This window comes from Strigops habroptila, chromosome 15, assembly GCF_004027225.2.
Source record: "Strigops habroptila isolate Jane chromosome 15, bStrHab1.2.pri, whole genome shotgun sequence".
Classification (NCBI taxonomy): Eukaryota; Metazoa; Chordata; class Aves; order Psittaciformes; family Psittacidae; genus Strigops; species Strigops habroptila.
This window is the reverse complement of record NC_044291.2, coordinates 1632033-1647699: the sequence shown is the minus strand read 5'-3', so window position 1 is coordinate 1647699 and position 15667 is coordinate 1632033. Positions and strand designations below refer to the sequence as shown.

The 15667-nt window shown below is 49.6% G+C and overlaps 1 protein-coding gene across 3 annotated transcripts in view; it reads right to left on the bottom strand.

Moving 5' to 3' along the window:
- The window catches only part of NACC2 (NACC family member 2), a 57049-nt gene that overhangs the window by 16423 nt on the left and 24959 nt on the right, over positions 1 to 15667 (bottom strand). Inside the window, exons 1-2 of one of the 3 annotated variants that reach the window (XM_030507019.1) lie at positions 11680 to 11714; positions 4101 to 5024 (exon numbers count right to left, since the gene is read on the bottom strand). In XM_030507019.1, coding sequence (XP_030362879.1) covers positions 4101 to 4962 — 862 coding nt within the window. In that variant the 5' untranslated portion in view covers positions 4963 to 5024; positions 11680 to 11714. Of the gene's footprint in view, positions 1 to 4100; positions 5025 to 6433; positions 6615 to 11679; positions 11715 to 15667 lie in introns of those variants that run through there. The other 2 variants (XM_030507018.1, XM_030507017.1) reach the window with 2 other exon arrangements.

The window sequence follows — 15667 nt, the reverse complement described above, 5'->3', positions numbered from 1 at the left end:
GGCGCTGGCACAGCGTGCCCAGAGAAGCTGTGGCTGCCCCATCCCTGGCAGTGTTCAAGGCCAGGTTGGACACAGGGGCTTGGAGCAACCTGCTCTAGTGGAAGGTGTCCCTGCCCGTGCGGTTGTATGAGCTTTAAGGTCCTTTCCAACCCAAGCAGGTCACTGTTCCCGCAGTTAGAATCAGCTACTTTATTCCAGCTGTAATTATCCGGCGTCACGAGCTGTGATTTACAGCGCTGCAGCGTGTCATTCCCAAGCTTGGGTCGGGATGCTGCACAGGCTGTGCCGGAGCCGCTCATTATGGATTCTGGGTTGTTTCTTGCCCTCTTTCCTTACTGTCAGGAATCAAGAGGCCAGGAGAGAAAACTATTCTCTCAGCTAATTACCACAACTATTCTATAATGGCTATTTTAGATGAATTTTTAATGAAGCGTGCTCTTGTCAGTTCGGGATTTCATAACTTTCAAGTCCAGCCTTTACATTCCAGCCATTTGCTGCATAAAGATTTTTCCTCTCCCCTGCAAACCAGCGCAGGAGGAGCAGGGAAGGAGGATGGACCCTCGTGCAACTTCGCTTGCGCCTGTCAAAACTGAATTAACTGCATCTGCTGAGCAGAGCTGACTGACAAGAACGAGGTTCAGTGCAGAGAAACGCCAAGCATCTGCAAGTCCTGCTGAAACCCACTTCAGATCAGGCCCACAACGCTGTAATTAACCAGGATAAAAATACTTTGCCTTTGTTTAATATTTTCTGGAGTTGTGCATTCCTCAAATCAGATGCTAGAAACCTCATTAAGTCACACTCGTGTCCTCAAGGCCCACATGTTCTCCACAACCAGACCTAGTTATAGAAGTAGGAGCCATTTTACCGCAATGCTCCCAGCTTGCCACAGCAGCAGGCAGGCACGGGGATGGCAGTGGTGACGCTGCGGCCACCAAACGCGGCCAGAAGCCAGTGGGAGCAGAGGCACCTTCTCCCACATCCCCCTACAAGCTGCCACCCTGTCTACCAACACCTAAACCTAACACTCCCATTGGCCTGTGTTTAAGATTGGGCTTATTCTCACTTATCCACTGCTCTTTTTGCAGGTCCAACTCTTGTTCTGATCCATCACACCAGTGCCACCGCTGCAGGAGGCACATTGCTTAACAAGACCTCCTCCTCACTCCCTCTTCTGCCACCAAACCCTTGGCCAAGGTGACGATGTGCTCCTTGTCTCTCTGATCCTGGATTTGGAGATGCGTCTCTGACCCCAGCTTTGGAGATTCGGCATGGCTCTGACTGTAAAAAGGGGTGAACAAGGCAAGCGATGCTCAAGGGAAGCAAAGAGCATCAGCCACCAGCATCCCAACCACACACTCGCCAGCGTTAGCTCAGTCAATGCTTCAGCTGCGGAATGAAAAACTGGAGAAAAAGGAGGAAAAAAACCCAACAAAAACCCCCTCTCTGAAATCCAGGGCTTCATCTGCTCTGCTCTTCTTTGGCTTTGTTTTTGTTTTTACAAACGGGGCTCTTGGAAACCTTGGCAATCACTATTTTAAAGGGCTCCCCTTCCCCCAGGCCTTTGTAAGGCTGTCAGGATCTACATGCCAGGAGCAGGATTAGCTGGCTTCTCTCTTCCATCTTATGGTTTTATTATTCTGCACCTTTTGAGGGTACAGTTTATCCCGAGTAATTAAAACACAGTTAGCTCTACAAGTCCAAACCATAATGGAATAGCTTAGCTTTTATTTTTTTTAATCTCTTTTCTGTGTGCCCTCTTTTCCAGGAAGCCTGATACTATAGCTGGCTTCTTTAAAACACGAAACTCCCTTGAAACATCCTCGTGTGGAAGAGGTATTTTAGCACAAATGTGGTACATCAGAGCGTAACAGTGGGGCTGGGCAGCGCCACACTCCCAACCTGCCTCCTCCCTGTGTGATCCCTACCTCAGCAACCTGGTGTGGTTCAAGCCTTCTCCCTACAGAAACCAAGCAGGAAAAATTAGTGCCCAGCTCTGGTGTCCCCAGCGACACTGGAGGAAGCTGCTCCTATTTTCACTTTTCCAACTGGGATGATTCCCGCACCACAGGAATTAGGTACAGTAATAGCTGCTGCTGCGCTGTCCCGGTCCTGCCCTCGCCTTTGGAATTTATTTTGTTCTGTTACTGCATGAACTGGCCCCGTGACAGAGAAGGAAAAAAATGTGTCCAAGGGTATAATCCCATTGCTCTGAGGAATAACGCTGCGAGCCCCGGCGCTGAAGGCAAAGCCACGTTACTCACCGCGTGCTCTGCAGCACAGGGGAAGCGCAAAGCAAAATAGAAACAAAACCAGCATGTGGGAAAACAACCTGATTTCTGTTTGGTCTGGCTCTAACAGCAGCCAGGGCATGGGGCCCTGCTCCTGCCGGCTGGGAGACCCTGGACCTTGTTCCCAACCCTGCTCCCACTCCTCCTCACCCACCTGGTACCAACCACAGGGACTTGAAGCACGGCAGAGAGAGCGCACAGGCTTTTGAGGCTCATTTCCTACGACTGGCTCATCCACTTGTCTCAGCAAGTATTTCTAATATTAAAATAGTAACACTGCTACCAGTCTGCTTCCCTCCTTTTTCACATGGCTTGGTAAAAAAGCTTGGAAAATATTGGTTATCTGCTTGATACCTGGCAGGTGACACGCCAAGGGGATGCTGGGCTCCTGCTCTTTGGGATGGGACAGCATGCGGGATGAGCCTGCTCTCAGTACTAGGGAAAGCCTGGCTTTAGGTAACAGAAATGGTCGTACTTGTAAAATCTTCTCCCTTGCTTAGGAATAAATTCAAACAGCTTTGAGGAAACACACTCCAACACACCAGTGAAATAGTTGCAAAATTAGCCCAGCACTTGCAGCGCAGAGCCATAGTGGGGAAAGCGGCTCCAGGCGAGAGGATGCTCCGTGTGGCCAGTGCCAGGGGGAAGATGTCCCTCCCCGGGAATCACCCGCGGATCAAAGCTGCTGCCACAAACACCTGCAGCTCCGACAGGGAGGCCACTGCGCCAAGGCCGAGCCTCCACGTGGGATGCTGTGAGCTGCCTCCATGCTGGATGCTGGCACGCCAGCGATCCGGCCGGGCACCTCCTCCTCTGCTCCCGAGTCCTCTGGCTCTGGACCCCCACCTGCCCCTGTTCCTCAGCAGGGCCTGAGCCTTGCCAGATGCCCGAGGAAGCTTCCTCCTCATGGGAAGGCAGAGGGAAGGGGCCTCATGCCGCTGTGCCCACCCTGAGGCTGAGCTGGCAGCTCCTGGCCGAGCACCATCAAAGTGAAGCCACCTCTTCTAAGGCACGTCCAGGAACTTGCACAACCACCTCTTAACCACAGCTTCTGGAAGGGCAAGAGACGGGTTTTCTTTAGTTCTGGCCATGGTCTTTCTAATGAGGAACTAAAATAATATCAAGACCCCTCCCAACTGCTTTTCCCTTTTTGACAGCGATGTGCAGAGCAAGGCTGGCAAAGGAAAGGGGGGTCACTTCAGGCACTGGGGATAAAAGTCCTTCTTTTGTCCTTTTTGCAGGTATTCCTAATTAACAACATACATGAAAATGATTTACTTGCTGGTTTTCTCCCTCCCTCCAAATGTCCTGTGTTCATCACTTTAAAAAATACACTCTAAAAAGCCAGTGCAGAGGGAACATTCACCTCGCTGAAGACTAACTGCCAGACTGATCTCCTAACCCCTGCTGGGCAAGGGCTGACACTTCCTATCCCATGGATGACCCACAGCCAGTGACCCAGTCATCGCCATGGGATGGGTGCCACCAATGCATGGCTCATGTAGCCACCAGGCTCCCTGTCAGCAGCCTCAGCCAAAAAGGGCTAAATCCACTGTGGCAGATGATACAAAGAGCCTGGGACACAGCCCATGAATGATGGCACGGGGGAACCTGCCCATGCCATACCTGGAGACCAGCACCAAGCCCGCCACATGCATCACCTTCTGCACCGTGCTGCATAAATAAACAAACGAAGCCTCAAAGACAAAAGCCTGATGAACAAGCCCAAAACTCCCCACACTGGCTGGAGAAGAACCAAGCAACCACTGAAGGAGAGCAGAAAACCCATGGAGAGAGACTGTCCATTACCAGAGTAGCCTCCCGAAGACTTGATGTACATCTGCCCGTACTGCTCCTCCACCATGGTGTCATACGCCTCGTCATCCTCCTCATCCTCCTCGTTGTGGTAGGAGGTGGGGCTGTCAGTGGTGGGAATGCTGCTGGCGCCGGGGCTCGTCCGCTCCCCCTGCGAGTACTGGACCTGCTGGACGTTGGGGATGAGGGTGGCCAGGTTGGGCATCCCATAGTAGGAGACGCGGGAGAGCTTCAGGGGACCCGTGTTGGTGCCACCACCGGCCCCGTCGCGGGCGCCGGGCTCGAGGGGCCGCTTGCCGGGCAGGCCGGGCAGGGCAGCTGCCTGCAGCTCGAGGTTCTCGTGTTTGACACGCGTGAGGAGCGGGATGGGCATGGAAGGGGACATGACGTAGGGCGCCGAGGCCGACTGCAGCTGGTTGCAAGGGCTCTGCGGCTCCGAGCTGGGGTCTTCGATCATGGTGGTCTGAGAGTCACAGTGGGGAGAGCTGACCTTGAACATCAAGTCCGTCCCTTTCTCCACGATGTGCTGGATCTGCAGGAAGCCTGCCGTGTACATCACCACCAGCTGCTCGCTCGCTGCCATGGTCAGCTTCCCGGTGTAGCAGAAGGAGAGGATCTGCTGGAAGCAAGCGGGGGGGACAGTACCCGGCAGCTCAAAGGCGTTTTTGCTGTTCCCACTGAACAAGTCTCGGAAGTAGAGGCTGCTGGCGGCCAGGACCGCCCGGTGTGCCTTGAAGGCTTGGCCCTTCACCACGATGGAGACATCGCAGTACAGCCCCAGCAGCCGCTGCTCGTTCAGGCAGCCCAGAACGGTGTTCCCAAAGTTGGGAATCTCTATGTGCAACATCTGCGACATGGCTCAGGATCGGCTGGAGCTCCTCAGACATTCAATGCAGGAATATCCAAAGTAGGGCACATCTGAAAAAAGGGAGAAGGCAGGGAGAGAGGCAGAGCGTTTTTAGACAGTTCACCAAAGCAGGCAGGAGCAGAGGAACCCACCTCACCCGACATCAAAGGCTCAACGCGAAGCTCTGAGAACCAGGGCGGAAAAGCAACCGCTTATAAAAATTACTTATCAATGTTTCCAAACAACGTTGGAAATGCCATTGGTGGATGGCAAAGGAGATTCTAAAAACACCAGTATTTTCTCTGAGTTGTGGTCTGTTTAAATAAGCACCACTGATTTATTCCCCCGGGGGGATTTTACTTTATACAGGAAAATCTGAACGATAAAGGGAGAGGAGTGAACAGTAAAGCAAACCTAAGACAGCGAAGACAGACCTCGGGCAGCATTATATAAGAAACACAACAACCAGCAGCTATGTTGAAACTACAGAAAAGATATTTATAAAACAATGTGCCATTCTGCCTGAAATAAATGCAGGATTCTGCCCGAGCGACAGCTCCCAGGGAAAAGCACTTTGAAAAGCAATCTTGCCATTTGCACCAGAAAGAGGGAGCATTTCAACAGTTAAACCCCTTCTCAACAGATTTATCCTCCAACAAAACGAGGCTTATCTCCAAATTAAGCCAGATATTTGAGCCCCAATAAAACAAACCAACGTGCTGCAGCAAGCTGAGTTGTCTTCTTATTTTCCTCTCCTAAATCCAAAGTGGGGCTGGGGGAGCCCCAGCCCGGCCCCTCCTGCAGCCAGAGCCCCCGGCCCCCAGCCCATCGCCCCGGCATCGAGGACCCTCCCAGCAACCTCCTGTGAAACGGGCTTGGGGTGACGGCTCCGGCTTCGCATCCCACCACGGCTGCTCCTGGGGCCGGCTGTACCTTCTGGCCATGGGGATAATTCCTCCTTTCACCGACCAAATAAAGCCTTGCCTGGGCAGGGACCTCGTGCACAAGCCCCGTGCAGGTAGCGCGAGTGCAGCCCGTGCACTGAAACTCCAGCAAAGCAAATCACTGCGGATTCACCGACATGAGCCGGAGCCCAAACCCCCCCGTTCCCCCTCCCTGAGCTCCATGCAAGAGTCCAGGAGATTTAAAACCCCATTTGCCTTCAATACTACTGAAGAAAAACTACGGTTAACTAGTCCTGAAAGCTCATAAGAAGAATATAAAGAAAAAAGAAAAAGAAAAAAGAAGTTTATCTGAGAAAGATTACCCAGGGAAAAAAATCCATGAAAAGAAAATAATAACCCACAAAGAGCCGCTCTGTTCCCATTGCTGGGAGGAAAAAAATAAAAAAGTCCTATCTGCAAGGCCACAGGGTAACAGGAAGAAAAGGGAACGGACTCGGAGCCAATTTCATTGTATCTGCATGGTCAGAAAAACCCTCCCGAGCGAGCGAGGAAGTTCCCGGTGCCCTCGAACGTACCTTCCGCAGCGCCCGTCCGTGCGCCGAGGGGCTCCGCGTCCCTCTGGGTCGCCCACCGCACGCTGCGGCTCAGGGCAGGCACCGAACCCCACCAACTCTGCTATCAAACCCTGCGTTTGTATCTGCTGTAGCTCAAGCTTTTACCAAGTCAAATCTCCCCGGCAGCGCACAGCATCTAAATGAATAGGCCGGATGCAGATTAACATTCAGGCTGCTCTCTGCAATGAATAGAGCCCTTTGATTAGGGACCTGAAGTAAATGCCAGTTTCAAACCGAAGCTTTAAAAACAGAGAAATATCAGTGCCAGAGGAATGCTCTCAGTGTTGGTACAAGACAGACTTTTGATGAGTCACTGCAATGCAAACAAAGATGGCAGAAATACTGTACTGTATGCTGATGAAATGCTTAGTGGTGCCACGGCAACTGAGACAGGTTTTAAATTTATAGTGCAGTTTTGCATATGAATTACGCTGTAAACTGCCTCCCCTGCCATCTAGTACATCCAGAGTGTCAAAGCATTTAAACTATTCCAAACAGTCTGCAGAGCTGGCACTGCTGCTGGTTAACTCCTGCGGCCGGAGGAAGGCGCAGGGCAGGGGCTGCGAGCATCCCCCTGCACCCCCTGTATCCCCCTAGCATCCCCCCGCATCCCACAGCAGGATCTCCCCAAAACCACCCGCCCAAATGGTATTTTTCCATTTCCAAATTTGGAATGCCCAAATCTGCCCCAAATAAAGGTGCTTCTTGGGCAGCCACAGTCCTGATTCCTGCCCCCCCTTCCAGTCCCCCCCTCATACAAGAAAGCCTTTCAAATGCAGGAAAAATGTTTACCCCTTGGGGAAAGCTTCTTTCAGTCTGTGGCTGAATCCACTAAAAGCAAATCCATTTGCTTAAGTAATGAAATCCTAGTCACATTGTCTCCTGGATTCAGATTTTAAATTACCTTCGCATTTATTGAGCATGTTTGGTGCTTTTTTCTGGGAAAGAGGGTGGGGCCTCCCTTTGCTTACTTCTCTCTTGCCCAAAGCCTTTTGATTCCTGCTATTGGTCTCAGATTTGTTTCAATTGCTCTGCTCAGATGGTCACACACAGTTAAAATGTAGGAGATTAGGAGTGAAGCATCCTCAGAGGAGGATAACTGTAGGGAGCCAGTGATGCTCCGGCGTGACCCTTCCCTGCCGATCCGTGCTCCCACCTCCACATCCACCACCCAAATAGATGTTTGGTGCATTAAGTTCAACTCCACAGCAGCAAACTGCTGCTGCTCCCGAGTGCTCGGGGCTGGCTGCCTTCCCCGGCCCTTCCAGCAAACAGCACTAACATCTGCTCTGCATCCCACAGCACCTGCAGCCTCCCAAGAGGACCTTCAGGACCTCCACATGTTGGGAGTGCTCGATGGGTTCATCCAAACCCCCCTCAGGTCAATGGGATCTCTGCCTCGTGTTGATGAGGAGATGAAGGACCAAAGTGACATCCTTCAAAGAGGTCAGAGATGAAACCATGACAGCCAAGCCCAAGACCTCTTCCAACCATGATGCTGCCCATCTCCACTGGAGAAGGAAAGAAGTCTGCCCTGGCAAACACAGATTCACTTTGTATCTGTGAAGTTACTTTAAGGAAACAGAACTTCACCACTGAGGCACCTGAAGGATGATGGCACACCATGGGTGCAGAAGGATCTTCTCTTTTCTTCCAGCAAGAGCTCCCTCAAAGCTGGAAGAGAGACCAGGGAGGTACTGGACAGGACCTCCTTGGACCTTCTCACAATCCCCTGCCTCGGAGAAACCTGGCATGGCAGGACCAGCCAAGGACAGTTTGGTAGCACAGACAAACCAACTTAAAATAGATATCAATTATTCATGTTGCTTCAAATTTGCTCTGTAAACAAGCCAGGCATGCCAGGAGGAACCCATGTCTCTCTAAAACCACCAAAATCATGCTGGTTCAGGGTATGTTTAAGCCAGAGAGAAGCACCAGAGTGCCCCAGTCTAGCAAATTACTGACTAGATTTTATGTAAAACCTCCTATGAGACATCAGAGTTTGAACCAAGATGCTCCACACAACTGATCCCTCCTGAGGTACACCTTCCAATGCACTGCAGCCTGACCTGACCATCCTGAAGGGATCCCACCCCCCAAATCCCAACACTCCAGCTCCTAGTGGCCTCTTCTCTGATTCCAGCAGGTTTTATAGCTACTGGTCACAAAGCAGCCAAATGATGGTCTAATCCTCCAGTTTTCCTGGAGAAAAAAGGCCCTGAAATGTGCTCACAGGGAAACGGTGAAAAACTGTGTTTGGTCTAGAATGACCACTGAGGAACATGAGCAAAGCCAATACCAGCAAGCTGAAAAGACCAAACCACTTCAGTATAGTGTTGGCCAGGACTGCTGGATTTTTGTTTCCTCCTCCCCTCTCTATCCCTGCCTTTGTACGACCAGAATATACAAAAATACCCAATCTAAAACCTGAACAAATCAATCCGCCCCAATAAAATCCAAAGAATAAAAGGCAGTCTTGAAAGCCAGTGAGAACCTGCTCAGCCCCAGACCTCCCATCCTTTAAACCCAACAGCAACAAAACATTCCTGTGACTAGACAGCGAATGCAATAATGCCTGAAAGTGTCTAATTTAAAACCACCTCTACTAAATATGATTTATTTCTTTTTAATAGAGCACCAAGTGACTTTTGAATGGTTTGCAATGGCTTCAGTCCATCTGACACCAGGAGAGCTGTGCTGCAGGAAAAATGACCTTAACAATTACAGATGTAAACTGTGTTTTACAGTCTCATCTCCCAAGCTGAGCTGTGCCCCGGGGTACAGGAGCATCATCGTCACCCAAAAAAGCCCCTTTTGGGCTGCCATGTCCTACAGGTGACAGATCATCCAATGCACCTCCTATTCAACAGGAAAACTTGGACAAAACAGGATTAAAACCAGCCATCTCCCCCCTCCTACCCTAATTGTTGACGATACCTGACCATTCAAGCAAGACATCATTTTGTTTTCTGGTGGCAGCCTCTTTTCCCAGCCCTTGGATAGAGCAGGACAATCTGTACATGTCTGCATGATTTTTGTAAAGTCATAGCCTTTGTCACAAGAGGTTCATAAAAAATGCAGCCGTTATTTGAGACAACTTCCATGCGAGGTGGAGAATTCCCAGTTTCTGCATTCACGTGCTTTGGAAAGGGGAGAAAAAAAGCAGGTTTGCTCTTTCCTAAACTATTTTCCAGCTCCGAGGTCGGGGCAAGGCGACAACAAAGGAAAAAGCATCGACCCAGAATAAGATGCTGGCATCAGAGCTACCCCCCCGCCCTGGAGTAATCAGAAAAAATTAGATAATGTATTTAAACAGCCTTTTCTCTTAGCCAATGTACAAAGAGACTTCGCCCCCCGCCCACCAAAAATACCCCCAAGCGCCCCAAAGTCCCAAGTTTCCCGCAGGAAGGTGCGCTGGGCAGGGACAAAGGCAGTGGGACCCTCCAGGGATGGGAGACAAAGGGGCCGAGGGCTTTCACCCCCACCCAGCCAAACCCCTCAAAAGAAAAGAGCTGAAAAGTCCTGCCCTTGAAGGCCCCAAAGGGTCAAAGGAAACTTCCCTTTCTTCTGTAAATGAGGAGAGAGGGGGAAAATCCCACCCTTGGATTTGAGGCTGCCAGGGGGATGTCACCCACCCAGGGGCTCCCCAAAGCCACCCGCTGCCCCCAGACCCCCAGCCATGCACCCAGCTCTTGCTACAGCATTTTTGGGGTGTCCCCCCCACCATTTTTAATGAGAAGGAAACGCACTTTTTACATAAGCCTGAAGAAAAATACGCAACAGCTAACTGCGAAACTCGGTGGCAAAGTACCACTCCCCGAGCACGGAGCTGCTGCAACGCTGACAACACGATGAAGAGTTAAATAAAGTCAAATAAAACACATTTCAGGTCTAGGCTGGGCATATTCCCCCTCCCCCCCCCCTCCATGCAGGTCGTTGTATCAGGCAACAGAGAAGCAAAACAGACAAGTCTCTACACCCCCCACCCCAAAATCAAACCTCTTCTTTGCCCCCTTTGGGGTTTGGGGGGACAATACCCAGGAGGGGACAGGAGAGGGGTTGGGGAATGACTGCGAAACGCCGGGAACGCCGGCACTGCTTAATGCCCGTCTTTGGCAGGGGAAAGAAAACAAGGTTAAGTTTGGTAATCGAATGACAGCACCAGCGAGACTCCTCTCCCCTTCTGCAGCATTTGTTCCTGCAGCTCCAAAGTATTTATTTCTGAAATGCTGCAAGTGGCAAGCAGTGAGCAGCGCGAACCTTCCCTATTTTTAGTGTAGCAGCCAGTGGCAATGGGTGAGCGCAGGCGATTTCTGCCGTATTACAGGGAGCAGAAACTGAATCTGCAAATATTACCAAGTAACCCACAAGCAAACGCACACGCAGCAGACATGCAGCACGGGGCTACGTTTGCTTTATAAACCTAAAAGTTCGCACGGAAAGTAAAGACCCGCAGGCACGGGCAGGGAATGAGGGGGAGGGAAGATGGAAAAGTGAATTAAATCAATGGTGATGGTGCAGCCCCGCGGCCAGGGCAGCCAGGGATGGGGTTATCCCCAGGAACCCCGGCACTGGTGGCACTGGTCCCCAGGCTCTGTCCTGCTGCAAGGTGAGTCACCGGCAGACTGGACACTCCAGCACTGCCCGAGGTCACCCCCCGGCAGGCTGCTGCCTCCAAAAAGTGCCGTCATGCAGCCAAGGCGAAGCGTGTTATTGCCATTATTATTTAATTAAGTTTTTGGGTTTTTTTTTTTCTCCCTTCTCTATCACTGATTTTAAGAGCTCTCAAAGCAAGGAAAGCAAAAATAGAAAATGCAACATTTTCATTTCTTTTTCACATTGCTGCAAGGAAAAAGGGAAGGGAGAGACATGGAGAAAAAAAGGAAAAATACAATTATCCTGCAGGATTTAATTTCTTGCTATCTAATAAAAACTCAAGACCCCGACTAAGTTACAGCCACCAGAAAGCAGAGAGCACCCCATCACCTTCCGCAACGCCTGCACTGCCTGCATCCCATCCAAACGCTAATCCACATCCGTAACACATCAAAAAGACAAGTGCCATGCTGAATGGTATTCTCCTCACTCCTCGTACACAACAGCAGAGCTAGCAATATATATAACATGCATGACTCAGTTCTACCACTACGGAACAGAAAGCCTTAAAATAAAGTAAATATCTTAAAAGGTCAATTAAAAAAGCTTACAAAACATCAGACGCTGCTTCTTGCTAGAGCTCATTACCTAGTATGGTGGAGCTGCCTGTGTGTTTTTTTTCTTGTGCAAGTTAGTCTGTGAGTCAGCATTAACACACATGAGAACATCAGGAATACTGCCTAGTTCTGATGCAATGGAGGTTGTAAAAAAAAAAGAAGAAGAAGAAATCGCGCTCCGTTTGGACAGGAGCCTGTAATTCAATTGCCTTTACTTTTCAATTACTGCATAGCCTACCCTGACCAGCCTGCAGAGGGGAAGGAAACTTTGCTTACATCTCTGTCTTAAAATTAATGACTTTTACTTTTGGCTACAGCTTATTCTCCCTGCTTTAAGGAAAAAGTAGGTATGATACAATTAACCCTTCCTGTGCCCTGGTAGCGCTCGGGATCGCCGTGTTTCTGTTGGGATTTCAGCACTGGAAAACAATATTGCCCAAAAGTTCTGGCGAAGGAAGAGAATTATACATTAAACTTTTAATACTCTATAAAGTAAAGCTACAATTGCATTGGAGTTTGATCCTTAATGGAAGTATAAGGCTGCAGAAAAGGCAAGTTACAGACTGCAGACATTTAACTCTGTGCTTCTAGGTTTAGAGAAGCAAATAATAGATTGCACAGAATGTTTTTCAAAACTGAGATTTCTGATTATGGAACAAAACCCCTGAGAAACCTAAAAATCTTGACACGAGGGGGTCACCTCAACCTGATGCCCACTTTCCCCAGGGTGATGGGGGCAAAGCAGAAGACCTGCATTTTTCATACACAGCATCTATTGCTTGCACTTCAGCAAACAATTCTCTCCCCCCAGTTTCCTGGAAGGAAAACCCCCTCCAGACTCATCTCCTGCTCTCAGATCCCAGCATCAAGGCTGGAAGGTACCAGAGACTCAACATGGACTTTTCATTTGACTTCTCTGCACTTACAACAAAACCGTCACTTGATGCAACAAATTTTGCCCAAAACTTCAGAACGTGACACCCTAAAACACCGCCAGACAACGCTGCAGCCCAGAATATTGTATTATATAAATATTAGAATGTAGATTAGATATGGTCAATATATAGATATTTTTGCGTATATATATGGTCAAGCACATCTCCAGAGCCAACACTAACATCTTACAAGTTTCGTGCTGCTGTGCCACAGCCAAAGAGCCCATTTTATGAGTAGACACAAGCACTATAAGATTATTATTTTAATTAAAAAGTGTGAATAGTTAACTGACAAGGAAACCCCCTAATATCAGAGATCAGTCACTTCTGCAGCTTCACAAGGGTCTGTCTCAAACCAGTATGAGCCTGGTGGGATTTTTTTTTCTTAAGCATGTGGGATACTTGAATACAGATGAATTGAGTTTTAAAGGAAAAAACCCAAGCAGCAACTTCTGGGCCAAGTTCTTGTGTGCCAAACTTTTCAACTGCCACAGCACAGCTCGACAGTGTTTCAAAAGAATTTAAGCACTGTTTTGAATACTGCTGACAATCTTCCTCATCAAAATTTGTAATTTAAATACCTCCAATCTGAAAAGCACGCTCCCCGGGGCATGCTTCATTCTCCCTCCCCGCCGCCCACCCTCCCCAAGCCCCATTCGGCACAAACCCCGCTGCTTTCCCTCCCTGGCTGGTTTTTCCCCCCATCTCCTGCAGCCCCCCAGCATCACCCCGCAGCATCCTGCAGGGACCCCACTGCTCAAGCAGAAGCTGCTTCTTCAGATTACCCATGGGTGAAACCTCTGTGTGCATCACAGTGCCCCAAGACACCGCAACCTTCCTCTTTTGTAACTATGATACTGGTTTAGAGATAAAACCATTTACTGGTTTAGAGACAAAACCATCCTACCAGGGCTGCCCAGACTCTCATGGCAAGAAAGGGTTAATCCAAGGAGCCCCATTTCCCAACCCTCTGCTATCCAGTACTAAGATGTTCCTTCAAATGCCTTGAGATGTGTCAATAAACCCCAAAATAATTCTCTGTCAATAAACCTAATTGGCAAGGAATGGCAAAATTAATTTCTTGGGGTCTGTGTGATGTTACAGCAGCAGCTCCATTCCGGCAGGAGCGTGTTTAAGATTCCCTCCCAGTGCTGCAAAGCACCTTGAAAGGTCGACGAGCGCTTTCATATTCTCAGCTCCATCTACAACACTGCAGCAGATGAAACGGATTGACCTAGACGAGAACTGAAACAGTCTCTGTGAAATAATCCATCAACACCCTTCGCCAGCCGCAGCCGCCTTTGTCATGGGCACGCTTGGAAATGGCACCTACCTACTGCAGCCGACGCGGGGCTCGATGGGGCTTAAATCACGGCCCCGCTCTCCTGGGATGTAACCGAACACGGCACCGAGCGCTGCAGAGCCGCGGAGCCAGCACACAACATAAACCACCTCCATATTAAAGTGTGTGCAAAGCCTGTGCCCATTACCCAACTCATTAAAGACAGTGATACTTTGTAACATACTCTAATCTTTAATATTCATAGCTTGCTTCATTTGCATATCATGCCATAAATAGTCGAAGCAGAGGTAAAACACAAAGCGCTCTATTTGCATTTCTAATTATGCCTAAAATCAAATGTAAATCACAACACATCCAAGACACAGAAAATATTAAATTTGCTGTCTCTCAGTTAAAAATTGTAAAGCAAAAAAACCAAAAAACAAAACGCAACCCTAAACCCCAGCCACACACACAAACCCAATTATTTTTAAGAAGGAAAATCTAAGGGGTGTGTAGCAGGGATGACACTGTTTTAAGAGGAGACCTCACGCATCTCAGCCCTGGCAATGGACTCCAACAGCAGCCCTGGCTGCAACTCTTGCCCAGGCCAGTGCTGGCACCAGCTCATCTTTCCAACCCCTAAAACCCTGCATTTACCACCCAGCCATGCTGCAGCTGCTCATTTAACCTTGGTTTCTGAAGAAACAACAAGGGCCTTTTCCTCCGGGGCAGCCGGGAAAGCTGATCTCCAGCTAAGGAGGAAAACTTGAAGAATCAGCTTGAATGTGAACTTCTGCTCCGGCGTTGGGCTGGTTGGAGGGTGGTGCTTTGGCATCGCCAGCACAGGAGGGAAAGTGTTCCTGGGGCTGGAAACTGCTAAATTCCAAAGTTTAATCATTAAAGAGGTGTCTTGGGGTGCCTGCACTCAGCACCTCCATGTCCGGAGGGAAACAGATGATTTCTGCTCACAATGCACCAAACGCATGCTGAGATAGCACAGGGCGTTCTTCTCTGCTCTGCTTCTTCCTGAAGCACAGAAGAACCCTTGGAGCCAGGAGCTGCCCTGTGGTGCTACTGCACCTACTACAGCACCCACCATCAGACCCATGGGAAAGGCTCAAGATCCCCTTCAGCTGCTGGTTGGAAATTGAAAGGCTTGGTGTAACGGAGCCCAGTGCCCTCCAGATACATCCCGGATATTATCCCTACAGCAAATTCACCTGCCTCCTCCAGAAACGGGACTGGGAACTGGGTGGTCATATTAATGGCTCGTGGGACTTCAGCCACCACAATCCTGGAGGGGTGGTTCCCACAACAGCAATTAAGTTAATGACTTCTAAGGAAAAGCACGGTGCAGGATGAGGAGCGAGGCTGTGCTGGGGGGCAGCAGAGATGAGGCCTGGTGTTCTCACCTGTGCAATCCAATTCACCACACTTCCCCCAGTTCACTGAGGCATCAGAAGACTTAATATCTGTAAAGCAACTGGATACCCTCAGATGAAAAGTGTTATTAGTACATTACTGCCAATGGCATCAATAATTTCCCTTTAACAAGCTTGCTTCTGCATCAGGCACCAGGGTCCTCTTGATTTTGTGGAAGTCCATCACCATCAACACATGAAAATGCACATTTTGAGTTCAAGAGAGCTGGCAGAGGCACGGTCTGAGCTTGCACCCACTCACTGCTTGCGCAAGGAGGGTTCCTCATGGTAATGACCCACAGGACCCGCTGCAATCCCAACCCAACCCCAGCCCTGCTGCC